The 27885-nt window shown below is 39.4% G+C and overlaps 1 protein-coding gene across 1 annotated transcript in view; it reads right to left on the bottom strand.

The window, feature by feature from the left end:
- Positions 1 to 27885, bottom strand: part of DDC (dopa decarboxylase (aromatic L-amino acid decarboxylase)) — a 156429-nt gene that overhangs the window by 60087 nt on the left and 68457 nt on the right. Inside the window, exons 6-7 of the mRNA XM_006901601.1 lie at positions 9411 to 9477; positions 1002 to 1096 (exon numbers count right to left, since the gene is read on the bottom strand). Of these exons, the coding sequence (XP_006901663.1) occupies positions 1002 to 1096; positions 9411 to 9477 (162 nt within the window). The remainder of the gene's footprint in view (positions 1 to 1001; positions 1097 to 9410; positions 9478 to 27885) is intronic.

Genomic DNA, 27885 nt, shown 5'->3' with positions numbered 1-27885 from the left:
CTATGAGGTGGATTGATTCAGTGACTGGGATAATTGGGATGGGAGTGTCAGAGACAGTGCGATTGGCACAGGACAGAGCGGAGTTTAGGGCTATTTGTACATAGGGTCGCTATGAGTCCCAAGTGACTCGACGGCACATAACAACAACAACAACAAACTCAGCCTAAGACATTTTATTGGTTAAACCAACTGAAGGTTTGTCTTTTCATGAACGAACTTCTGGTTTTATGGGTTCTTTCTGTTGATTTCTGTTGTTTACGTCTCTGTTTATATATCCTGTAATCTTGACTGTTCTTTTCTTTTGGCAGATTTGGGCTCAGTTTGCTATTTTCCTTCTGGTTCTTAGCGTTGTCAGGCCAAGTTGTTAATTTTCATATGGGCATGCATTGCTCTACATTCCTTCTGAACTTTGCCTTGGCTACATCCAATGATGTCTGATATATTGTGCTTTCATTTTCCTTTAAGAAATTTGTAATTTATATTTTTAGTTCTCCTTTGACTCATCAGTATGGTGTTTGTTTAATTTTCCTATGCTTGTGCATTTTACAGGATTGCTTCCCCCTGTTGCTGACTCTTAACTTTTCACCATTATGATCAGAGAAAATAATTTCTATAATTTCAAAATTTTTTCAAACTTATTAAGACTTATTTTGTAAGCTAAAATATGATATGTTATGAAGAATGAGCTATATTTCATCATGTTTTTTATATTAAAATCTACCTTGTTATACTAATTCTATCTGGATATGACATAGACTCAGCAAGAGCTGTAAACATCAGGGGTATTTGTAGAAGGCAGGACCTTCTTCAGAACTTTCTCTGGGCGGTTCTAAACCCTTTTCATGAAGATGTATACTTGCCAAGGATCGGGGGAATTTGTTTGCAAACAATCAAAGAAACAAATCAGTACAGTGCAACATTAAATGTCTCACAGAGAAAGACAGTATTGATGACAAATTCCTTGAAATATCACCTTATTAAAGGTCAAAGAGCATAGTCACCTCTACTCCATTTAGGAGGTGCCGGAATTCAGGACAGATGAAAGCACTGCCTGCATAGGCAGCATCGATGTGCAGCCACACATTCTCCTGGTTACCTGGAATCAAGAAGCCACTTGTGAATTATCAAATGATTCTGTCCTCATGCAAAATCTAACATCAACCCTGTACGCCCAGCATTCTTCTTACAGACTATAAATGACTAGATCTCTAAAAGACTCTCTTCATATGAATGCAATGACATTGAGGGTTGTGTCCTATTGGCTTGAGATGATGTTTGGTTCTTGGTGTGCTTAGAAAATTAAAGGAATGGAATACAGTTTACCCTATGGTGTGTTCAAGATCTTTATAGCTTTGTTTACCTTTACTGCATTCTCTTAACATCATCCCACTTCCTCAGCCAGGTATTTTCCCCCCCAATTGCATTACTTTTTTTCTGTTTTCTCATATCATCCAACTCATTGCATTTTCATCAACATCCATTTCATTCCTGACAAACGTATTTTGAGGAAGGGTCAGGTAGAGTATATACATTGACCACTTAAGTCTATAACAACCTCTTATCATCCTCCCATGGAGAGGGTTAGCCATTTAGTTTATACCCTCTTGAATTCTTTCCACCTTTCATGTCTATGGTTTTCACTTTCCAGCAGTATTGTAACAGCATTGCCCTCAACTTTCTTGAGGGCAAAGACCATATTTTACTTTGGAAATGGGACAGTCTCCTATTTAAGTATGCTTCTTCAACTTAAAGCTATGTTGGGTTATCCATCACCCATCACTTAGCAGCTATAATCCTTATGAGGAGTAAGTTAGAGTAAGTTTTCAGGTTTGAGCTAAATCATGAGTCAGGGAACATGTCAGCTAGGAAGATAAGAAAGAAGGTAAAAAATGTACTATAAACTGGATGTGGAAGATAGAATTGTCTTCCTCAGCTCTTTATTCTCTCCCTCTTTAAGCCATTATTCTTTTTAAAAAATAATGAATTTATTTATTTATATATTTATTTGTAATGCATTAAATATATCTAGAGCTGAAACTAGCAAAAACTTTCATTTCAAAGTTATGATGTGTACAAAAGATGTTCTGTGGTATGTATAAGTACTGGAATTTGCATTTTCCCCCCATTGATTTTTTTTAAATTGTGAATTTAATGAGAGCTGGCAGAAAGGTTGAGTTTTCAATCATTCATTGCTGCATATTTTTCTCCCTCTCCTTTCCTCCTCTCCCTTAATTCACTTTGTAATACACTTCTTGTTCCGTATTGTTATTTGTTATAATGCTTAATAATGTATTCTTTTCAGACAATCCTTTCCTTCCTCTATTTCAGTGCTGTGTGCATGCTCGATCCACTTTTTTTTGTTCTCTCCCACCCAGCCCTTTGTTATTCCTATTTTATAACAGTGGGCTTATGCAGTATTTGTCCTTTTGTGACTGAGATAGTTCACATAGCATGATGTATTGTAGATTCTTCCATAGTGTTTTACAAGTTCATTGTTTTTCAATACTGTGTAATATTCCACTTTGTGAATATGCCACTGTTCTATCTGTTGACAAGCATTTGGGCTGCTTCCATCTCTTTGCTATTATGAATAACACTGCAGCAAACATGTTCACACCTCTGTTTGCATCACAGTTTTGATTTCTTTAGGATATATTCCAAGTAGTGGGAAAACTGGACAAATGGTATTTCTAATACTAACTTTTTGAGAAAGCTTCAGACCACCTTCCATAGTGGTTGTACCATTTTACATTCCAACCAGTGGTGAATGAGAGTTCTAATCTCACCACATCCTAACCAGCATTTCTTCTGAGGAGATGATGCTTGATTTGTTGCACTGTGGTGTCTTGTGTGTTGTGCTGATTGTGGTACCAGCATTTCAAGTATCAACAGGATTATCAAAGATTAGACTTCAGTGGAGCTTCCAGACTAACACACACTCAAAAGAAAAGACTGGCAATCTAGTTACAAAAAAAAACTAGCCAGTGATAGCCTTACAAACAGGAGTGTGGGTGAGAGAGTCTGTAGCGTTCTAGGCTGCTAACCAAAATGTCCAAATCTACAGTAGATCAAATCTCTGAGCAGCTCTGGAGAAATATGGGCAGTTTCATCCCATCCACACTCAAAACCTCAGAAACTCGATAGAGGGTTGTTATGAGTTAGAACTCAGTAATAGTGAGGGCATTAGGGTCGATCATAGAATTATTGTACAATAAGGATGATAGAAAAAGAAATGATGCCTTTGAGCTCTGGTGTTGGAGAAGCATATTGAATATCACATGGACCGCCAAAAGAACAAGCAGATATGTCTTGAAAAGAATGCAACCAGAGTATTCTTTGGAGGTAAAGGTGATAAAGCTTCATTTATTATACTTTGGACATGTTGCTAGGAGAGGCTATCATGCTTGGAAAGGCGGAGGATCAGTGAAAGAGAAGAAGACCTTCAACCAGATCAATTGACACAGTGTCTACAGCAATACGCTTGAGTATGTCAGCGGTTTGTGAGGCCAGCACAAGATAGGACAGAGTTCAAGTTCAGGTCTGTTGTTCATAGGATCACTATGGATTGTATTCAACTCAACAATACCTAACAACAACTACAACATAGTGCTACAAGATTAACCTCTAAGTTAAATACATTCAAATACCAAGTGGCCATATGACTGGACTTAAGCATGTTAAAAATTGTGAAGATAGTGAAAGATAGGCAAAGTGTTGTTCTGGAATACACAGAATTGAAATGAGTCAGGGCTGACACACCAGTAATTAACAACTAACCACCACCCTTGGGAGGAGAGGGAACTTTTGGTAATTTTGTACCACAATATGTTCCTAGAAGAGGATATACTATTCTCAAACTTGGAGAGAGATATGCTTGGGGAGGTGGAGGGTCAACAAAAGGGAAGACAGCTATCAATGAGATGGACTGATACAGTGACTGTAGCAATGGGTTCAAGTGTATCAGAGATGATGAGGATGGCACAGATAGGACAGGGTGTTGGTCCATTGTGCACACCTAACAGCAACAACAATGCCAGGATAGGCAACAATCATGAGGGATGGAGAAGAACTTGTTGTTGTTGTTGTTGTTATGTGCCATCGAGTCGCTTGCGACTCATAGTGACCCTATGTACAACAGCCCTAAACTCTGCTCTGTCCTGTGCCAATCGCACTGTCTCCGACACTCCCATTCCAATTATCCCAGTCACTGAATCAATCCACCTCATAGAGGGCCTTCCTCTCCTGCACCATCCCTCCACCCTCCCAAGCATGATGTCCCTCTCCAAGGACCGGAGAAGAACTTAAAGTTGTTGATTATTTAATTTTACTTGAATCCACAATACTCATTGTAGCAGCAGTCAAATAGACAGACCACATTAGGAAAATTTGTTGTCAAGGGCATCTACAAAGTGCTAAAAAGCAAAGATTTAAATTTAAAGACTAAGGTGTGCCTCTGTTGGGTCACCTTTCTTTGGGATGGGAACAAATATAGATCTCTTCCAGTCAGTTGGCCAAGTGGTTGTTCTCCAGATTTTTTGGCACAACTTGGTAAGCACGTCCAGGGAAGCATCTGTTACCTGACATATGTCAGTTAGTATACAATCTATTCCTAGAGCTTTATTTTTTGCCATTTCCTTCAAAGCAGCCTGAACTTCTTCTTTCATTACCATAGGCTCTTGCTCATATGTTGTTTTTGTGTCTGCCAATTCCTTTTGATACAGTGACTCAGTATATTTTTTCCATCTTCTTTTAATACTTCCTGGATCATTTAATATTCTGCCTAAAGCATCCTTGATTATAGCAATTCAAGGTTTGAATTTGTTCTTCAGTTTCTTGAGCTTAAGAAATGCTGAGCGAGTTTCACCCTTTTGATTTTCTGACTCCAACTCTTTGCACACTTCATTGTAATATTTTACTTTGTCATCACATGCTGCCTTTTGAAATCTTTCATTCAAGGTGACCCAACAGAGTGTGGAAACTATAGAACAATATCATTGATTTCACATGCAAGCAAGATTCTACTGAAGATTATCCAAAAACGACTGGAATAGCACATCAGCAGAGAACTGCCAGAAGTCCAGGCTAGGTTTAGAAGGGGTCATGGTACTAGGGATATTGTAGCTGATGTTCAATGGATCTTAGATGAAAGTAGGGAATATCAGAGGAATGTATATCTGTGTTTCATTGATTATGCAAAGGCATTTGACTGTGTGGATCATAATAAATTGTGGCTGACTCTGAGAAGGATGGGAATCCCAGAACACTTGATCGTTCTAATGGGAAACCTATATTTGGACCAGGAGGCAGTCATCAGAACACAGCAAGGGAACACTGCATGGTTCAAAATTGGGAAGGGCGTATGCCAGGGATATGTCCTATCTCCATACCTTTTCAACCTGTATGCAGAACAGATCATCCAGGAGGCTGGGCTCTATGAGGAAAACTGTGGGGTCAAGATTGGTGGAAGATCTTTCAACAATCTGCATTATGTAGATGACACAACCCTGTTTGCTGAAACTGAGGAGGACCTGAAGCGCTTGCTGCAGAGGGTCAAGGGCTGCAGCCTCCAATATGGATTGAGGCTCAATGTCAAGAAGGCAAAGATTCTCACCAATTGGCAGCATCAGGATGGATGGTGAAGAGATGAGATTGTTCACAGCTTTAGTTTGCTTAGCTCTACAGTCAACACTCTCACCACCAGTAGCCAGAAAATTAAAAGGCATATTGCCATGGGAAAGTCTGCTGTTAGGGACCTCTCCAGAGTACTGAAGAGCAATGGTGTTTCTCTGGAGACTAAGTTTGTCTGATACAGGCCATGGTCTTTGCTATCACGTGCTATGCATCAGAGAGTTGGACAATGACAAAGGAGGATAGAATGAGAATTGATGCCTTTGAACTGTGACACTGGAGAAGAGTATTGAGAGTACCATGGACTGCTAGGAAAACAAACAGATTCATCCTGGAAAGGGTTAAACCGGACGGTTCCTTGGAGGCAAGAATTCTGAGGCTCCATCTAACATAATTTGGACATGTTGTAAGGAGAGACCGGTCCTTGGAGAAGGACATTATGCTTGGGAGGGTGGAGGGACAGCACAGGAGGGGAAGGCCCTCTATGAGGTGGATTGATTCAGTGACTGGGATAATTGGGATAGGAGTGTCAGAGACAGTGCGATTGGCACAGGACAGAGCAGGATTTAGGGCTGTTGTACATAGGGTCGCAAACGACTCGATGGCACATAACAGCAACAATGCATCTGAAAGTTAGAACAACGAATAAGGATGACAGAGGAACCTATACTTTTGAATTGTAGTGTTTGCCAAGAGAATTGAACATCCTATGGCCTGCCAAAAGAACAACAAGCCTCTCTTGGAGAAAGTGTCACCAGAGCACTCACAGAGGCAAGAATGGTGAAACTTCATCTTACATACTTTGATCCAGTTGTCAGGAAGGGCTAATTTTTGGAGAAGGACATTATCCTTGGAAAGCTGGAGAGTGACTAAAAGAAAGGAAGACCCTTAACAAGATGGATTGACACAGTCACTTTAACAATGGGCTCAAGCATATCAGAAATAGTGAGGATGGTGCAGGATAGGGCAAGGTTCAGAAGGAGCCTATGAGTCAAAACCAGCTTGATGACGTTTAACAACACCACCAAGATCTTATCCTGAGCCTCCCCCAGCACAAGGCCAACACTTACAGGCTTTGCCTTTATTTCAAATGTATGAAAGTGCCCAGAGGGACGGAAGGTAGAAAAAAGACCAAGGTGCCATTCTAGGAAAAGAAAGTACAATTGCCATCAGAAATGAGTAAGAGAAGAAAGAGTGCATTTGGTTAATTTCTTGGACTCTGTCTTGTATATGGTCTGTTAACGGTGACATAAAGGAAGCTCTAAGGGTGCAGGGGCCAGGTGCTTAGCTGCTATCTGAACAGTGCCTAGAAAATATCTGGGGCAGTTCTGCTCAGCCCTGTGGAGTCACTGTGAGTTAGAATTCACTCAACAAAACCCAACAGCAACAATGACACTACTCTGGACCCTTGAAAGAGTTACAGGCTGATCCAGTAGTCAATGTGTCCCCTTAGAGCAGGAAGATGGCCACATCTGGAATGAGCATGAAGGACAGAAGACACGTCCATGGGCAGTGTACATGGGAGGGGAGGTGAATTCTCCTGGTTCAGAAATGAGGACAGGACCTCACCAACTGGCCTGGGCCAGTGTCTCCTACCATGCTCTTTGAGGAGGTTTCTTCTAGCCAGTGCCAGCTATCTTCAACAGTCTCTCTCCCTCCATAACTCATGTCCAACTAATTGCAACATATTCTTCATATCACACCCTCTTCTAAATAAAAGGAGCAAAGCAATTAATTGATGCAAGCAATTAATTTACAAAGTTTTTGTGACAGATCAGAGTAAAGTGCATATAAATGAAGAGATGCTTCCTGAAGCAGTAGTTGGCTGATTTTCTTCATCAATTGGTCATGGGCAAAAACCTTTCTAAGACCTTAAGATGTTTTATTCAGACCAGGGAACATAGCCAGTTCAGGCCTACAGAAGAGCTGGAAGGATGCGGAATATTTGATGGCAGGCACATAAATAGTATCAAATGAGAGACCATGGGAATGTGCTTACTTTATAGTAAAGGCCTTTCAAGTGATTATTGAGATGATTGTCAATGACAACTAGCACAAGTGCCAAAATTAACCTCAGTCGTGGACTTTGGTCCATACTAGCTGCCTCAGGCCATGCCAGGACAGACTCTGTGTTTGACAGCAGACACATCACAAATCAAGCTCCAGCCACAGTCCTCAAGCCCAGCCCAGCAGGCAGCCAGGGACAGCTGAGGTTGCCTGGAATCTGTTCTACAAGAGGCCGTGGCACACCAATTAAGCTTGAGAGCCTGTGGAGTTGCATCAGCTCAGGGCCAGCCAGCACATTGAGTTCTTAGCCTGACATTAAGCTGGGAAGGGTTTGGCACTGTCTGGCCAAGGTGATGGGAATTTACAAGCGAGGAGCCTGACCCCATAGCCATAACCCTGGCAGGTCATCCTTGTCTCAAGCCAACACCACTTCTTCAGCTGGTTGTCCTTACATACATCTGTGTGTGGCCTTATATGATGCTTTGGTTAGCAGAGGTGACAGTGTGCTTGGTGTTTGAACACCATATTTATATGACTTACACAATTCAGGGGCCGGTGACCTCCACTATAACAGGTCTTCCCAATGGTCAGTGACGGAAGCTCTGGTGGCCAGCCAGCCCTGTGCTTGTCCACCATTGCTGTCTGATTGCTCACAATCCAGGAGTAACACTGAGTTGAGACTCAAAAATCCAGGCCCCTGCTCTTGAAAATCCTCCAACCACAGAAACACCCAGAAACTTCCTGAGTCCAGAGAGTATGATTTGTGAGTTGTGGCATTTTAGACAGTGAAAGTAGCTGCTCCTGAGAACACAGAATTTTAGTCTCTAAGAAAATCCAATTGATTTTACTGAGAGAAGGATGAGGTGTCTGAATTGTCTGATGATCTTTCTGAGAATTCCATTTTAATTGTGTTGGTATGTTTAATTTCCTTTACAAAACCTCATAGGCCCCAAAACTTCAAACTCATTGCCATCAAGTGGGAACCAATTCATGGCCGACCTTCCACTGTGTTTTCAGAGTCTATAAATTTATGAGTAGATTTTCCATTTTTCTCCCACTGAACCACTGGTAAATTAATTCAGTCATGTTCCTATGGGTTAGCAGCACAGCCAGTTGGCCACCAGAGCTCACTTAGAACACCAGAATTACTTCAAGTAATTCCAGAAAGGCTAAAATAAATAAATAAAAAAGACTGGATTCCAGCAAGATATCCTGCTTCACGTATAAGAGCGTGGCTACCTAAAATGTCGATGTTTGTGTTCAGTGGGCCAACAGGTCCTCTCAATTCTGTGTCATTGCCACAACACTGTCAAATTTTTTTCCTATAAATTTTATACTGGTCTATTTTCTCACAAACAGGAATCCTAGGTGGTGCAAACCTACTTGGTCAATAACCAAATAGATGAAGATTGAGTCCAGCCAGCGGCCCTTCAGAATACAGGCCTGAGGATATGTTTTCAGAATACAGGCCTGAGGATATGTTTTCAAAAACTCAAATAACCCACGAAGTCACCATCTGCCTGAGCTGACTTGATGGCAACCAAAAAAAAAGAAAAACTGAAAATCGCTCAGCTCTTGTCCAATTTTCCCCAAATCCTAGTTTGTGGAGCTCAAATGAATGACATTGCTGTTACTTCAAAAGCAAACCAAGTCTGGCAAACCATGATGACAATAATTTACTGAGGAGGAAGGAGAGGAGAGAACCTCAAATGAAAGGTCTGCCAAGTTCCCCAGCTGAGAAACATTTTCCAAAGAAAAGCCAGCTGGATACTTACAGATGGGACCCACTTCCTGTAGGTTATCAAATGAGCAGCAAGACGTGGTCCCCAGTGTAACGACCACCTGGAGCAGAGAAAGCAAATACCATTATTAGCTCCCCATGCACTATTGCCTCCTCCATGCACACCATTTCTTCCCGTGTACAGCCCTCAGTGTGGGGGATGGACAACAGTTTCTAAATGGAGAGGCAAGTCAACTGATGCTTGTGTGGTCTTTGAATGAGAAACATCTTAACATATTAAGAGAAATAGATTTCCAGGCAGATAACTCAGTTGTGAGATTAAAAACATCTAAAATGTCTTGGGACATCAAGGAAGCATTTTGAAACATTACCTATGCCGGCTACACATCTGAGAACTGGACAATGAATAAGGATGACAGAAGAATTGATGTCTTTAAACTGTAGTATTGGAAGAGTACTGAGTATCCTTGGATGGCCAAAATAATGAACAAATATGTCTTGGGAAAGGTGCAACCAGAGTTCTCTTTGGAGGCAAAGGTGATAGAGCTTGGTCTCACATACAGTGGGCATATTGCTAGGAGAGGCTATTCCTTGAAAAGGACATAAATGCTCAGAAAGGGAGAGTCAGCAAAAGAGAAGAAGACTCTCAAGATGGATTGACATGGTAACTGCAGCAATAATTGGCTCAAATATGTCAGAGATTATGAGGATGGTGTAGGATAGAAGTGTGGCTTGATGATACAACAGCTTTAACCACAGTCATGTATAACAAATATAAGAATACAATAGAAGTCTGGTTGATTTTCACTTAGGTTGATGGACGTGTTTGCAGATAAAGAGCAAATGGACCAGAAATCACATTTCTATGAGATTACAGCAGACAAGCATTTCTGGGATATGTCTTCCTTCTGGAACAGTTCTTGAGAGCAGCTAAGAGCCACACCAAGCTTTTGACTATGCATAAACCTCACTAACTTGGCTATTCTGTCTTTTTCCTCTGAATATGATTATTTTTCCCAGTTAAATTTATCCTCAAAGCAGAAAGGGAGAGAAACGAGAAAGTACTGCTGATTTTGGTGGTAAATTATCCAAGAAAGCAGAAAGTGCTGCTGGCTGAGAAGGAAAATGTGAGCAGACTTCCCCAGGGCTCTCTGGTTTCCAAATCTGGTGTCACAGGGAAGTTTGTACACAAGGAGCCTGGTGGCTGGGCTGCCCACAGACCTCCTGAAGCAAGGCCTTAAACTAGTCTTAGTGGCTGTTTTCTCTTTCATTATTAAACCCTTGTACTTGTCTGGCCACAGGAGTTGTTGCTGCTGGATGTGAAGTCAGCTCTGCCATGTGATTCTCATGTGCACAGTAGAACAACAATATGGCCTGTTTTGAGCTCAAGATTGCAGACACTGTGTCAATCCACAGAAAAGATGTGGGAAACTATCTGTGGAATTGAAACTCTCCAAATGCCCATGAATGGTTCTTCAAAAGTCACAACATCACTTTTCTCAGTGGAGCCACAGTAGGAACTTCTGTGCTATTGGTGACTCCGAGCTATCTAGTGCCATCCTCATTGCTGCACCTGCATGGACATGATCGAACAAATGACCCATATCACTACCATACCACAGTTTCTAGACATGATACTGTCCTACTCACTAGGTAAGAACATCATGATGTGGAAGTTAATCAGTGATAAAACCAACTGTGATAAAACCCTCAGCATGCTCTGCATGGTCACTCCCACTTTATTAGTGATTTGGTCATTTCCTTTGAGAGCCATGAATTTAAAAACCAACTCAGGAAAAGGTTTGAGGCTTTGAACACTGATGAGTGAAGACCAGATAAGCTATGGGAAGATATCAAGAATATTATTCATTAAGAACGCAAAAAGTCATTACTAAGAAGGAAGAAGAAAGACCAAAATGGATGTCAGAAGAGACTCTCAATATTGCAACAGAGTGCTGAGAAGCCAAAGCAAAGAGAAGAAATAAAAACGTTCAGGAGCTGAGTAGATTATTTCAAAGGGCTGCTCAGGAAGACAAATATTATAATGAAATATGCAAGGAGCTGGAGTCAGAAAATCAAAAGGGTTGAACTTGCTGAGCATTTCTTAAGCTAAAAGAAATAAAGAATAAATTCAAGCCACGAGTTGCAATTCTTAAGGATGTTATGGGCAGAATAGTGAATGATTCCAGAAACATTAAAGCAAATGGAAGGAGTGTACAGACTCGTTGTATCAAAAAAAAATTGGCTGACACAGAAGAATTTTAAGAAATAACATATGATCAAGAGACAATGGTGATGAAGGAGAAAGTGCAGCCTGCTTTGAAGGACTTGACAAAAAAATAAAGCCCCAGAAATTGATGGAATACCAATTGATGTAGTTCAGCAAACAGCCCTGCATGTGCTCACCAAGTTGTGCCAAGAAATCTGGAGGACAACTACTTGGCCAACTGATTGGAAGAGATCCATACTTATTCCCATTCCAAAAAAAAGATGACCCGACAGAGTGTGGAAATTATTGAACAATATCACTATCACACACTAGCAAAATTCTGCAGATGATTATCCAGAAATGACTTGAACAGTACATTGACAGAGAACTAGGGACAGGATGCATTGACAGAGGCACTAGGGACGTTATTGCCAATGTCAGATGGATATTGGCAGAAAGCAGAGAGTACTAGAAGAATGTCTATCTGTTTTTCATTGACTATGCAAAGCCATTTGACTGTGTAGATCACAGTAAGTTGTGGCTAACCTTAAGGTAAATGGGAATCTCAGAGCACTTGATAGTGCTTATACAAAACCTATATTTGGACCAAGAAGCAGTCTTCAGAACAGAGCAAAGAAACACTGCATGGTTTAAAATGAGGAAAGGAGTGTGTCAGGGATGCATATATCCCCGTACCTTTTCAATCTGTAAGCAGAACCTATCATTCAAGAAGCGGGGCTTTATGAGGAGGAGTGTGGCATCAGGATTGGAGGAAGACTCATTAACAACCTATGATATGCAGATGACACAATCTTACTTTCTAAACCTGAAGAGGACCTGAAGCAATTGCTGCAAAAGGTCAAGGACTGTAGTCTTCAATATAAATTGAAGCTCAACATCAAGAAGACAAAGATTCTCACCGCTGGGCCAATTGGCAGCACCATATTAGGTGGAGAAGAGATTGAGGTTGATAATAATTACAGCTTGATTGGATCTACAATCAACACTCTTAACACCAGCAGTCAGGAAATCATTAGACAAATTGCATTGGGAAAATCTGCTGTCATGGACCTCTTCTGAGTGCTGAAGAGCAATGATGTCAGTCTGGATACAAAGGTGTGCCTAAATCAGGCCATGGTCTTCTCAATTACCTGTCACACTTCAGAGAGTTGGACAATGATTAAGGATGACAGAAGAATAGATGTGTTTGAGTTGTGGTGCTGGAGAAGAGTCTTGAATATACCATGGACTGCCAAGAAAATAAATAGGTCTGTCCTGGAGAGGGTGAAACAAGTCTCTCCTTGGAGGCTAGGATTTTGAAACTTTGCCTTGCTTACTTTGGGCACTTGGCCAGGAGAGACTGGCCCTTGGAGAAGGACATCATGCTCGGAAGGGTGGACGGACAGTGCAGGAAAGGGAGACCCAGAATGAGATGAATTGATACAGTAACTGGGGCAATGGGGGTTGGTGTGTCAGAATTAGTGAGACTGGCTCAGGGTAGGGTTTAGAGCTGCTGTACATAGGGTCGCTAGCCACTCAATGGCATATAATAATAACATATTATGACAGGTTTGGAAGCAGGAGTGGCATCCACTTCCTAAATAACATGATTCCGGAAACCCTATGAACTTTGATAAATGTTGATAGTTATAGAGGGTCTTTAAGCCTTTTTGTTCATAGAGTTGCTGTAAGTCGTGCTTGGCTTGAAAGCAATCAACAACAACAAAGAAATAAAAAAATTGGCTTTATGACTTTAAAAATAAAGGGTGCAGTGACTTTCTAAAACTAAAGGATGTAATTGATTTACTGATGCACTCCCTAGATAATAAGATTTCTCCTGAAATGCAATGACAGGATGAAAGCTAATTCAATTTGTACAATTTTATTGTGCCTCCCCTGAGATCTTTAGTAACGCTGTACACCTGGGAATAGAGATGAAGAGATCAGAAATCTGCAGGACCCTACTGGAGGCCTGCAGACTCTTCCTCACTTGTGACAGGCTGTATTTCACCTGGGCACCAAGTTTGCCTCTCAGAAAGCAACAGTGCTCTTGACAGGGGACTCTGTGACTGCCCCTGGATGGCTTCACTTGGCAAGCGGCTGCACCGATCTGCTTCTTAGAGTGTGAGCTCCTCTCAGAGCCTGGAAGTGTCCCCAGCCCACCCCAACAGTGGCCTTAAGGTGGGGCCCACAGGATCCATTTGAGGAGGGGTGTGCTCAGTCACTCAGGGGCATGAGTTAAAGCACCCTTCATTGGACCTGAATTCATCAGACACTGAATTCTGCGTCACATTAGCATCTCTGGGCTTCTCTGTTCTCGTTGAATGACAGAAATTTGTTGGGTACAGGACTTCCTTGGTACCTACAGCTCTAACTAGGGAGCTTTGCTGCCCTAGAGTGTAAGGAGTTGCACTGCCAATCTAAAAGTAGTCAGTTTGAATTCATTGACTACTCAGAGGGAGAAAAAGATGGGCAATCTCCTCCCACGCAAATCACAGTCTGAAAATCTACTGGTGGGTCAGTTCTGAATCCATAGCAATGGGTTTGAGGGTTTTTTGTTTGTTTGTTTAAGTTTATAAGTGAAATGTCTCACTTACTTTGGGCCTATTTTCAGGAAGTACTAGTCATTGGAGAGAGACATTGTGCCTGGAAAGGTGGAAAGGGTCAGTGAAAGAAAGGAAGATCCTCAATGCAATGGAATGATGGGGTGATTATCACAATGGCTTGAGCAAGACAGAGATGGTGAGGGCAGTGCAGGGTAGGGCAGGTTCTGATCTATTTTTCACAGGGTCAATGAAGCATAGTCATCTTGATGGCAACTAATGACAGTAAGAGATAATATGGGTCTCTTGGCCTTGCATGTCACACACTTGCTCATTTCCCTAAATGACAAAGCCTCGTCTCCACATCTATGCATACTCTTTCTCTGTTACAGCATGGAACCTTCACTTCTTTGCCTTGTCTCTTATCTGGTGGAGGTTAGGCCTGGGGGATGACATGAAGGGTTAAAGTGTAGGTAAAGGTCATAACTTTCACTACGTTGACTTTATCATTTAGTGGGAATGTCTACCATTTTCAGGGAAAGCTACCACTTTTCTTTGGAATTTGCATTTTAGCTAAACATATACTGAACAATATTTATTTATGCTTTAAAAATATTCAAAATTGTGTAGCTAAAACCCCCCTGCAGATTTATATCACCATTTTAATAATTTTATTTTTCCTTCTTATTGTGGCGGGGTGAAAGCTAACAGAGCAAACTGGTTTTACATTCAACAGTTTATACACATTTTGATTGTGATGTTAAATATTCTCATGTCTCCCTGTGTCAATCTTTCCCATTCATCTTTCTTTCTTATGCCTTCCTGCCTTCAGATTGATCACTGGACCTATGCTGCTGCTGTAATCTTGTACGTTTGGCTATTTTAAGTTCATACATTGCCAATTATTATGCCTCTTAAAATCTTGTCTCTTGTCTGGTGGAAGTTAAGCCAGGGGGATGACTTGAAGACTTAAAGGATGAACAAAGGCCAGAATCTTGTAGATCCCACTAGTCTTTATTAGACCAATAATCCTTGTTGTTTTAATGGAACTGTGATTTGAGGTTTGCTATTAATGCTTCTAAAAGAATAAACAAATATGTCTTGGAGAAAGTGCAACCAGAGTTCTCTTTAGAGGCATGTGATAAAGCTTCATCTTATATACTTTGTGCATGTTGCTAGGAGACGCTGTTCCTTGGAGAGGGATATGATGCTCAGAGAGTCAATGAAGGAGAGGAAGACTCTCAAGCAGGTGGATTGGCACAGTAACTACCACAATGGCTTATAATGTGTCAGGAAATGTGACGTTGGCACAGGATAGGACAAGGTTCAGATCTGTTGTTCACTATGGATTGTACTCCACTCTATGGCACCTAACAACAACGGCAACATTAATGTTGAAGCAATTGTTGTTATGTGCTGTATTCTATAGAGTTGACTACAATTGTGAACAATGAACCTGAACCTGGTCCTATCCTGTGTCAACCTGACCATCTCTGACATACTCAAGCCCAACACGACAATCACATCAATTCATCTTATTGAAATTCTTCTCCTCCTTCTCTGACCTTACATCTTTCCAAGCATGAGGTCTTTTTCAAAGTACTAGTCATTATTATCAACATGTCCCAAGAATGTGAGACAAAATTTACCATCTTTTCCTCAAAGAGACACTCTGGCTTAACTTTGTCCAAGATATATATTGGTTTGATCTTCTGGCAGTCCATGAGTGTTCTCCAATACCACAACACAAAGACATTGACTCTTCTGTCATCCTTATTCACTGTCCAACTTTCACTTGCAGAGCAAGTAATTGAAAAGATTTTGGTTTAGATCTGATGTATCTTAGTCTTTAAACTGCTATTATTGTTCGTCAGCCTTCTGGAGAGTTCCTTGACAGTAGATTTTCCCCAGTGCAATATGTCTTTTGATTATCTGGCTGCTGGTGCAAAGGGTATCGATCCAAGCAAGATGAATTTACTGATAATTTCTTTTTTCCATCTAACATGACATTGCCTATTTGCCCCATAGTAAGGATTTTTGTTTTCTTGATATTAAAGTCTATAGTGTTTGATTCTTTGCAGTAAGCATTTCAAGTTCTCATTTTCATCAAATAAGGTATAAAGTGGGAGTGATCAGTCTCTAGTGATTAATTATCATAAGTGTTTATGTATTTGTTGGTCCCCTGAATGTTCTCTTCTTCAGTGAAGTGTCTGTTTATTCACCCATTAATTTTTTAATGCCTTTTTTGTCATTGGAGTTTTAGAGCTTTTTACCTTAACATTTCTTCAAATTTATTTTCTTAATTTTGCGTCGCTTAGGGATAGCACATCTGTACCTCAGAACTTTTTTCAGAATCATTTTCTCCTGTTAAATTTTAATTAAACAAATACAACTCTATCAAAATAACAATGAAATAATATTTTTACCTATTCAATGCACAAACATAAGAGATTTATTCCACTTGCTTGTAAGAAGGGAATGGGGGAAGGAAGCTTTTTCAATTACTTGCTTTTTTACATTACTGGTTAGAACATAAATTACTGCTGTGTTTTTTTGAAATTAAGCTGCAAATGAAAACACTAGTATGTATTTAAAAACTGATACAATAATATCTGTTTTAAAAATCACATATATTAAATATCATATTTTTGCTATTTTTTTATCCATTTATTTATCTACTGTACATGGAAGAGTGTCTATGATTTTTTTTCTTTCAAAAGGCTATTTCCTGCATGGTTTGTCTCCTCAGTCATTGTCCAGAAGACTCTGAGAAGCTGTAGGAATATGCAGGTGTGACTCAAGGCCCAGCTTGATCTCCACCATTGTGGAAAAAGACTGTACTTCACCGGGCAGAGCGAGTGTTTGTGATTTTAACCAAATTTTACCCGCTCCTATTGAGTTATTTCTCACTCCACTGAGTTTCTAATGCTGTAAATCTTTATGATAGCAGATTTCCCATCTTTTCCTCTCAGAGCAGCTAGTAGATTGGAACAGTAACCACGCATTGTTGTTGCTAGATGTCGTTAAGTTGACTCTGACTTACAGTCTCCCGTGAACAGATGGAAACTTTGTCCATGCCATCCTCACAATCTGCGACATGTCCAAGCCCATTGTTACAGTCAGTGTGTCAGTCCATCTCATTGAGGGCCTTTTTGCCTGACCTTTCCAAGAGCTGGACCCTCCTGATAACATATCCAAAGTATATAAGACGAAGTTCACCATTCTTGCCTCTTAAGCACTCTGGTTGTACTTCTAAGACAGATTTATTTGTTCTTTTGGCAGTTTATAGTGTACTCAATATTCTCCACCAGTATCACCACAGACATCAGTTTTTCTTCTGTGTTCCTTACTCCATATCCAACTTTCAGATGAATAGGATGAAATAGAAAATACTGTGACTTGCATCAGCTGCACTTCATTCTGTAAACTGATATCCTTGCACTTTAGCAATTTGGAGGAGTCCTTGACAGCAGATCTTCTCAACACCACATGTCTTTTGATTTATTTTTTTAATTGAGATTTTAATGAAAGTTTATAGAGAACTTTGGTTTCCATTCATTCATTGTTGCACACTTTCCTCCCTGCCCATCCCCCACCAAGGTTCACTTTCTCTTTGAAAAAATCTCTTTCACTGTACAATTACCCCCAGTCCACTTTACTAAGCAGCTCTTATTCTGAACTGTTATCATGCAAATAATACATAATCATATATTCTTTTTAAGTAGTTCTCCCCCTCATCTGTTTCAATGCAGTGTACATTATTTATCCCCTCTTTTTTTTCGTTTTCCCCAACCCCAATGTCAGTTCTGTTTTATTACAGTGGCGTTATGCAGTATTTGTCCTTTTGTGACTGTGATATTTTACTTAGCATAATGTCCTCCAAGGTCACCCATTTTTTTATGATATTTTATGAGTTCCTTGTTTTCAGTATTCCATTGTGTGAATATACCACAGCTTCTCTATCCATTTTTTTTTGTTGATGGACACTCAAAGAACAGAACTATCAACAAGAATAACATACCCAACAAAATTTTCCCTCAAATAAGCCCATCTTTTGATTTCTTGACTCCTATTACCGGGGATATTGATCACGGATCTAAGTAAATTGAAATCCTTCACAAATTCATTCTTTTCTCCATCCATCATAATGGTCAAGTGATGAGGATTTTAATTTTTTTTTATGTTAAGAAACAACCCATATTGAACGCTGTATTTTTTTACTTTTTCAGTAAAGTAATAAGTAGAACTAAGTAACAAGTAGTACTAATATTTGATATAGACTTATTCAAGAAAATCAAGACTATTTCAAATATTACTGTTGTTGTGTATCATTGAATCAGAACTGACACATTGCTGACTCTCTAGATGGTTTTCAGAGGCAACAAATCACATGGGAGGAGATTGTCCAGTGCCGTCTATTTATTTTTTTTTAAATAATGTTAATGAACATTTACAGAGAATTTGGATTTTCATTCATTTATTGCTATCTATTTCTTGAGATGAGATTTTTGTTAATATAAACCCTCACTCTTAGATTTTTTGTTAATTACTGATTTTTAAAAATTGGGAATATGAGATATTTTATCCAAATAATTAAATCCTACTTTGTTCTGGTAGCTGTAGTTGAGAATAATGATAGGTGACATTTCTTAAAGTGGAGAGTTTACATTATATTTTTCATTTGTCATGTATTTACTTATCACAACCACCTTATGACTTTGATATTTTATGACCGCTATCTTAGATTTGTCAGATGACTGAGACAAGTAAAGGCCCAAGGATACCCATATAGGAAAAACCAAGATGGAAACACAAGTGCAGTTAGCTGCTGCTGTTCTCACCCTGTTGTGAGAATATGGAACTCCTGGTGTCCCTGAGAGTGAAGTTGAAGTCAGGCCTCTGCCATAGAGGTCCTGTTCACAAACAATGTGCTTGATGCTTGGAGAGTGACCCCTGGATCGGAAGTGGAAATGTCTATGCTGACAAAGGGCCTGGGTACACATGGACAAGTTCATAAGTGACTCCTCTACGTGCCTCCGAGCAAATCCTCTTTTCCTAATTCTCAGAAACCACTAGGAAGCACAGCACCTGCCCTCTCCAGGTTCTGATTGCTCCAGGCTCTGATTACCCAGCTCAGCCTGGCACAGCGACGTTAACCTCATTTCAGACCTCTCAGCAGGGACATAATCACATTTGTGCATGGCAGGAAACAGACATCCATCTCTGACATCTTCCCTCTCTCAGAGAGCCCCAGGGTTACTGCTACCCAAGTGGCATCTCGGGATCATGGGGACAGAGCCTTTGTATGACCTCTACTCCAGCGTTTGTTTGCCCTGCTTCACATAAGCTCACATTTCTCCTACATGTGCCTCACAGGTTGCCCTCTGCCTTGGGCTTAATATCATCAAATGGTTAGTTGGATAAGGCAGAGTGATCACTACAAGAGAAAGCAGGGATATTTATTTCATTAAAACCTCAGAAACTAGACAGCCAGTTCTACTCTCTTTCATGGGGTCACTATGAATCAGAATTGTATGAACAGCACACAAAAAATTCTTATCTGGCATAATTGAATATAAATGAGCAAGTTCTAAAATTTAAAATTGAGAACAACTGTATAAGATCGATATTTAGAAAGATAGTGGGGAAAGAGAAAAAAGTAGATAAAAGAACTCAAACCTGGTATTTTAAATAGGGAGAAATAGATTTGTGTTTTTCTATAAGTTTTGACTTTTAAATAATGTATACAAAATTATTTTCTAATAAAAGACTTTAAAATAATAATTCCCCTCAAACAACTTCACAGAGTTATGGAAATTTAGCTTTCCTGGTTCAAATTCTTTAAAATATGCCCCCACTTTCTCTATGGACAACTGTACCCCCACCATGCCTTTGGCAGTAGATCTCACACTTTAGAGGATTTCTAATCTACTAGAGAATATAATGAGTGCCTTGGTCCCAGTTCCTAGAATATGCACATAATCATCATGCGTATTTGTAATTCATAACATTATATTACAGTTTTAATAAGAATAGCTGGACAATAGGACAAAGCTTAGTCTACTTCCACCTCACAATCAGGCTCTTTGGCTTCTGACTCTCATGGCCACCTGCTTAAGCTGATTCTTCTTTATGACTGTTCTTCTGTACTAAAGTTCCCTCTTTTAATATGCCATTGGCCCAATCCTCCATTCTCTAATTAAACTCTATCCAAGAGCAGTTAGGGGCATCTGATTCCAGTTAATATCTTTGGTGCTTCTGCTGCCTCAACTGTTGACCAGGAGGGGCACTCTAAACAGTCTTTGAGGAAGAAGAGAGAAAAGAGTGGAATAGAGAGGTAACAAAACATTGCTGTTGTTGTTGTTATGTGCCGTCGAGTTGCAGGCGACTCATAGTGACCCTATAAGGAGAGTCCTCGACGCTTGGGTGCCTTTCATCCTCTCTCCAGGTTCATAGGGTTTCCGGAGGCAAGCTATTACAGAAGTGGATGCCACTCCTCCCTCCAAGAACAAAACAGGCAAATTTAAAAACAGAACATTTTGACACAAGAAATGATGATCTAGAGAAATGCCTAAATCACATGAGAAAGTTACGAACCAATGACATAACATAACCCAAACTTTGTTTAAAATGAGTATTATTACATATGCAGAGAGAGAGCTAAAAGAATATATGGCAAAATTTATTTTTTTTAATTTTTATTTGTTTCTCTATACTTTCCCATGATTTCTAACCTTTCTTAAATCAGAAAAAAGGACACAAAAACTGAAAAAAGGAGATTTATTATCATTAAGATACATATTATTTAAATATGTATTTTCAGTTTGGTTACAGTGGACTCCACTGAGTGGAGTCAGTTCTGACTCATAGTGATCCTCCAGGGTATTTCCAAGGCTGTCTGTAAATCTTTATAAAAGGAAAAGCCCACAGATTGGTAGGTATATTCAAACTGTTGTCTGGTAAATAACTCAGTGTAGACTGTATTAAGCATCACAACGTACTAGCCTATGTTGTTATTATGTGCCATAAAGTTGCCTGTGACTCATAGTGACTCCATGTACAACAGGTTTGAACCTTGCCATATCCTGATCCAAGCTCATTGTCTCTGACACACCTAAACCCATTATTCCAGTTACTGTGTCAGTCCATCTCATCTGGGCTCTTTCTCTGCTGTGCTGTCCCTCCACCCTTCTAAACATGATGTCCTTCCCCAAGGACTGATTGGCCCCTGGAAGCGTGACCAAACTATGTGAGTCAGAGCTTCAAAATTCTTGCCTCCATGGAGAAATTTGCTTTCACCCTTTCCAGGACATACATGTTTGTTCTCTTAGCAGTCCATAATATGTTCAATATTCTTCTCTAGCACTATAACTCAAAAGCATTAATCCTTCTTTCATCATTCTCAGTCATTATCCAGCTCTCTGATGCATAGCAAGTAATTGTAAAGACTATGGCATGGATCAGGTGCACCTTAGTCTCTAGACTGACATTGTTGCTTTTCAGCACACTGGAAAAGTCCCTGACAGCAGATTTTCCTAATGCAGTTTGTCTTTTGATTTCCTGACCACTGGTGCCAAGAGTGTTATTGTGGAGCTGAGCAAGCTGAAATTGTTAACAACTTCAGTCTCTTCTCCATCTATCATGGTGCCGCCAATTGGCCCAATGGTGAGAATCTTTGTCCTTTTGATGTTGAGCTTCAATTAATACTGAAGATTAGACTAGCAAATCAACTATTCCAGAAAACAACTAGAACATTGAACTCCATCAGTGTTAAGACATTAAAATCTTTCAAAATCAGGGAAAAGGAGAAAAGGAAGTCAGTGGTGTGAATCCAGTGCCACTGGCTGATTTTTCTTGAGTAGCTAAACTGCTTCTTAAGTGTGGAGAGTCTATGCTTTACAGCAGGGGTTCTGTGCAAAGCAGTGGAGCCGACACCACTTCTACAGTCTCACAGAGCTGAGGAAACTGGAGATGTGAACTGTCATGGAAATCAAGACCAGTATGCCAGAGAGAAAGAAAGTGTAAAACACACTGAACTCGACACACTACACTAACTTTCTTTCAAAGTATTTACTTCTTCTGTTAGAGCTAGTAGATCAATTTAGCAGAGTGACAGGATACAAGATCAATATCCAAAAATCAATGGGATTCCTCTACAGTAACAAAGAGAACTCAGAGAAGGAAACCAAGAAAGTAATACCATTTACAAAAGCCAACCACAAATTGAAATACTTGGAAGTGATCATAACTAAAGATACAAAAGACCTATACAAAGAAAATTATAGAACATTTCTGCAAGACACAGCCATAGTAACCCAAACAACATGGCACTAGTACAATGATCATAGACTAATGGAACAGAATTGAGATCCCAGAAATGGACCCATCTATCTACGGTCAACTGATATTCAACAAGGAAATAAAACCTATAAAATGGGGAAATTATAACCTCTTCAACAAATGGTGCTTGCAAACGGGACTGCTACCCGTAGAAAGCTGAAACAGGATCCACATCTTACATCATAGTATGTACAAAGTGGATCAGAGATTGTGGAATAAAGTTCAAAACCATCAAGCTCATAAGAGACAAACTGGGATCAAGCTTAGCAGGCCTACTCTACAGTGTAAAGGGACTGTCAAATACAGGCAGATATACACAATCTGAAGAGGATAAAATTGATGAATGGGACCTTCTAAATATTAAATCCCTGTGTGCGTATAAAACTTTTTCCGACAGGGTGAGAAGAAAACCTACAGACTGAGAACAAACATTTGGCAGTATCATCTCAGACAAGGGTTTCATAACAAAAGTTTACAGAATCCTACAGGGCCTCCAGAAGAAAAAGACTGATAATCCAATATCAAAATGGACAAAAGATATAGAAAGACTTTTCACAGAGGAGGACATTTTGATGGCCAAGAGACACATGAAGAAATGTTCCAAATCGCAGGCAACAAGAAAGATGCAAATCAAAACTACAATGAGATACCACCTTACCCCAGTAGCAGTGGCAAAGTTTAGCATGGTATCAAGTAATAAATGTTGGAGAGGTTGTGGCAAGATAGGAACTCATACATTGTTGGTGGGATTGTAAAATGGTTCAACCACTCTGGAATACAGTTTGGTGTTTCCTCAAAAAGCTGAACATAGAAACTTCTTAAGACCCAGCTATTTCTCTCCTTGGAATATTCACTGAGAAAATGAGAACTGAGGCCCAAAGTGAGACTTGTACACCAATGTTCATAGCAGCATTATTCACCATAGCAAGAACATGGAAAAAGCCCAGATGCCTAACCACAATGGAATGGATTGCAAAATTATAATACATTCACTCAATGAAATGTTATGCAACATGCAGGAACAATGATTTTATAAATTACTACCAACATGGGAGGGACCAGATAGCATTATGCTAAGTGAACTAACTCTCTCATAAAGACAAACGTGTGTGTACCATTATTGCAGAGCTTCTGTAAGGATCCAAAGAGGAGGGTGCTTAAACATAGGGTCGCATATTTGACGGGTAGAGGGAGGGAATGGTGAAGGAAATGGGAAAGGTCTTGTGTGAAAAAGTGTGTATGAATTTTATGAACTTTGTATGTAAACCAATATAAAATAAAATTAAAAAAGAAATGGCAGTTTTATATGTAGAATACACATGGAATCAAATCAACTACATGTGTGGGAAAGGTATGATGGAGAGGTTAATATTGTTCATTAGAACAAGGCCAGGATTGACCAGGAAACAGACTATCAATTACTCACATGCAAGTTCAAATCAAAGCTGAAGAAAACAAAACCAAGTCCACAAGAGGAAAAATATAACCTAGAATACATCTCACTTGAATTTAAATACCATGTCAAGAATAAATTTGATGTATTGAATACTAATAACCACAGAGTAGACAAGTTGTGTAATGACATCAAGCGCATCATGCATGAAGAAAGAAAAAGATCATTAAAAAGACAATGAAGAAATAGAATACCAAAATGGATGTTTGAGAGATTATGCCATTTTCTCTGAAGGTTAGAGAAGTTAAAAAGGAATAAATGATGAAGTAAGATTGCTGAAAAGAATATTTCAAAGGGTAGCACCAAAAGACAAAGTAAAGAGATTTAATGGAATGTGTAAATACCTGGAGTTAGAAAAGTAAAAAGAAAGCTAGAACATGCTCTACATTTCTCAAAATGAGAAAGCCAAAGAAAGAAATCAAAGCCTCAGGGATTTCATAAGCCAAATAATAAATAATGCACAAAGAAGATATAAGGGATAAACAGAGTTACTTTAAGAAAATAATTGCTCATCACTCAACCATATCAGGAGGTTGCACATGATTGAGAACCAATGATAATGAAAGAAAAAGACAGAGCAGAACTTTGATGAAAACAAGACTCAGAAATTGATGGAATACTGATTGAAATGTTTCAAAAACAAATGAACTCTGAAAATGCTCAATTATCTATGCCAAAAAATTGGAAGACCACTGCCTCGCCAAACAGCTGGGAAAAGTTTGTATTTGTGTTCATCTCACTTCCCCAAAAGTGATCCACAGTCTGTAGAAATTATCCAATAAAATCACTAATATCACATCCAATTACATATTCTGAAGATAATTTTAAAAATAAAATAAAATACAGAGCAATATACAAAGAGGACTTCTGAAATTCAAGCTGTATTCAAGAGGCCGTGGAACAAAGGATATACACAATCTGTGATATGAAGATGACCCAAGCATGCTTGTACAAACCAAAGAAGACATAAGTAAGTACTTACTGACGTAGCTCAAAGATTTTATAACCTTTAGTAGAGATTACATCTGAACATAAAGAAAACAAAAGTCCTCAAAACTACACCAATAAATAAACCACGCTAAATGCACTCTTTTCCTGATTTTGAACTATGCAGTGTTTCCTTGCTCTATTCTGAGGACTGTTTCTTTGATATCTGTATTTTAATTTGGTACCTGTATTGGGCTTGCTCTGAACATGTAGATTGCCTTTCGGTTCTTATGTGCCATCAAGTCACCTGCAACTCATAACGATCCCTATGTACAACAGCCCTATCCCTTGCCTTGCAACATTTCAAAGTATGTCAGATGGAACTTCAGAATCCTGGCTTACCCTCTCCAGGACAAACCTGTTTGTTCTCCTAGCAGTCCATGATATATTCAATACTCTTCTCCAGCACCACAGCTCAAAGGCATTAACTTTCCTTCTATCATTCCTAGTGATTGTCTAGCTCTCTGATGCATAGCAAATAATTGCAAAGACCATGGCCTGTATCAGACACACCTTAGTCTCCAGACCGAAATCATTACTCTTCAGTACTTTGGGGAGGTCTCTGACAGCATACTTTCCCAATGCAATTCTTTTTTTAAATTTTCTGGCTGCTGGTACCAAGAGTGTTGATTGTAGAGTCAAGCAAACTGAAGATGTTAAAAATGGCAATTTTTCACTATCCATCCTAATTGCTGCCAATTGGCCCAATGGTGAGAATTTTTGTTTTCTTGATGTTGAGCTTTAATGCATACTGAAGGCTGCAGTCCTTGACCTGTATCAAGCGTTTCAGGCCCCCCTCAGTTTCAGCAGGCAAGGTTGTGTCATCTGAAGAACACAGATTGTTGACGAGTCTACTTCCAATCCTGATGCCACACTTCTTCTCATAGAGCCCAGACTGCCAGATAAACTGTTCCACATATAGATTGGAAAGGTATGGAGATAGGACACATCCTTGATGTACCCAGTTTTGAACCATGCAATTTCCTTGCTCTGTTTGATGACTGCCTCGTGGTCCAAGTATAGGTTTCACATAAGCACAATCAAGTATTCTGGGATTCCCATTCTTCTCAGAGTCAGTCACAGTTTGTTGTGATCCACACAGTCAAATGCCATTGCATAGTCAATGAAACACAGATGTATATTCTTCTGGTACTCTCTGCTTTCAGCCAAGATCCATCATTAACTATAATATCCTTAGTGCTATGACCTCTTCTAAATCCAGCTTGCACTTCAGGCAGTTCTTTGTTGATGTGGTGTTGCAGTCGTTTTTGGATAATCTTCAGTAGAATCTTGCTCGCAAGTGATATCAATGGTACTGTTCGATAATTTCCACACTCTGTCAGATGACCTTTCTTTAGAGCAGGAACAAATAGCGTTCTCTTCCAGTCAGTTGGCAAGGTGGTTGTTCTCTAGATTTCTTGGCACAACTTGCTGAGCAGATCCAGGGCAGCATCTTTTTTTTTAAATACATCCATCAGCATGCCATCAATCTCTGGGGCCTTGGTTTTTGCCAATTATTTCAGAACAGCTTGAACTTTTCTTCATCACCACAGGCTCTTGCCATACATTATTTCATGAAATTCTTCTGTATCCACCAATTGCTTTTGGTACAATGACTCAATACTTCTTCCATCTTCTTATAATGCTTCCTGGATCATTTAATATTTTGCCCATAGCATCCTTAAGTATGTTCTTCAGTTCCTTCAGCTTAAGAAATGCTGAGCGTATTTGGCCCTTTTGATTTTCCAACTCCAGCTCCTTGCACATTTCATTGTAATACTTTACTTTGTCTTCCCGTGCTGCTTTCTAGAATCGTCTGTTCAACTCCTGCTTTTGCTGTTTCAGCTTTCTACAGGTAGCAGTTCAGTTTTGCCAGAACCATTTGTTGAAGAGGTTATCATTTCCCCATTTGATAGGTTTTATTTCCTTGTTGAGGATCAGTTGACCGTAGATAGACGGGACATGTGCCCAGAGCCTTCAAAACTACCGCCCCCAGATTTGCATATACACTTTTCATCATGTTGAGGAAATTATCTTATATTCTTATTTTGTTCTGTGTCTTACCCAGAAAGGGGTGTTGGATTTTGTCAAAATCCTTTACTGCATCAGTTGCTTATATCATAGAGTTTTTGTTATTTGCTTTGTAATGTGAATGACATTGTTTTTCTTATGCTGAACTATCCTTGTTACGAATCCCACTTGGTCATAATGAATTCTTTTTTTGATTTGCTGTTGGATTCTATTGGTGAGGATTTTGATAACGATTTTTGCATTTATGTTCATGGGAGATATTGATTTGTAGTTTTCTTTTTTTGGGTAATATCTTGCCTGTTTTTAGTATTTTGATTATGCTTGCTTCCTCCATGAATTCTTAATGTTTTAAGGTTATTAGTTTCTCTAGAAGTTTAAACACAGTAAGTACAACATTCACTTAGTTTTATTCCAATTTTTTTAGTAATTTAAATATTAGTTGCAAAATTGGATGTTTTAATATTGTTGTCTTTTATTTCTGGGATCTCAATTCTGTTCCATTAGTCTATAATCGTTGTACCAGTGCCATGTTGTTTGGCTTATACTGCTGTGCAGTAGGTTTTGAGGCCAGGGAGTGCTATGCCTCCCATTTCATTTTTGTTTTTTAGAAGTGGTGTGCTTATTTGGGGTCTCTTTTCTCTTCAAGTAAATTTGACAATTTCCCTTTCGATCTCCTTGAAAAAGGATTTTGACATCTATATAGGGATTGTGTTGAACATGTAGATTGTTTTTGGTAGGATTGCCAATTTTCACCATATTGAGTCTTCTGAACAGGGCACATTTTTCCATTTCTTTAGTTCTTTTATTGTATCTTGCAGAAATGTTCTGTAATGTTCTTTGTGAAGTACAACATCGCGAGTGACAGGATTATATCCATACGCTTACAAGGAAGTCCAGTGAATACCACTATCATTCAGATATATGCACCAACAACCAGAGCCAAAGA

The sequence above is a fragment of the Elephantulus edwardii genome, unplaced genomic scaffold (assembly GCF_000299155.1).
Source record: "Elephantulus edwardii isolate Elephantulus edwardi_28Jun2011 unplaced genomic scaffold, EleEdw1.0 scaffold00337, whole genome shotgun sequence".
Classification (NCBI taxonomy): Eukaryota; Metazoa; Chordata; class Mammalia; order Macroscelidea; family Macroscelididae; genus Elephantulus; species Elephantulus edwardii.
The sequence above is the reverse complement of the archived record's forward strand: the minus strand, read 5'-3'. Positions and strand labels throughout refer to the sequence as shown.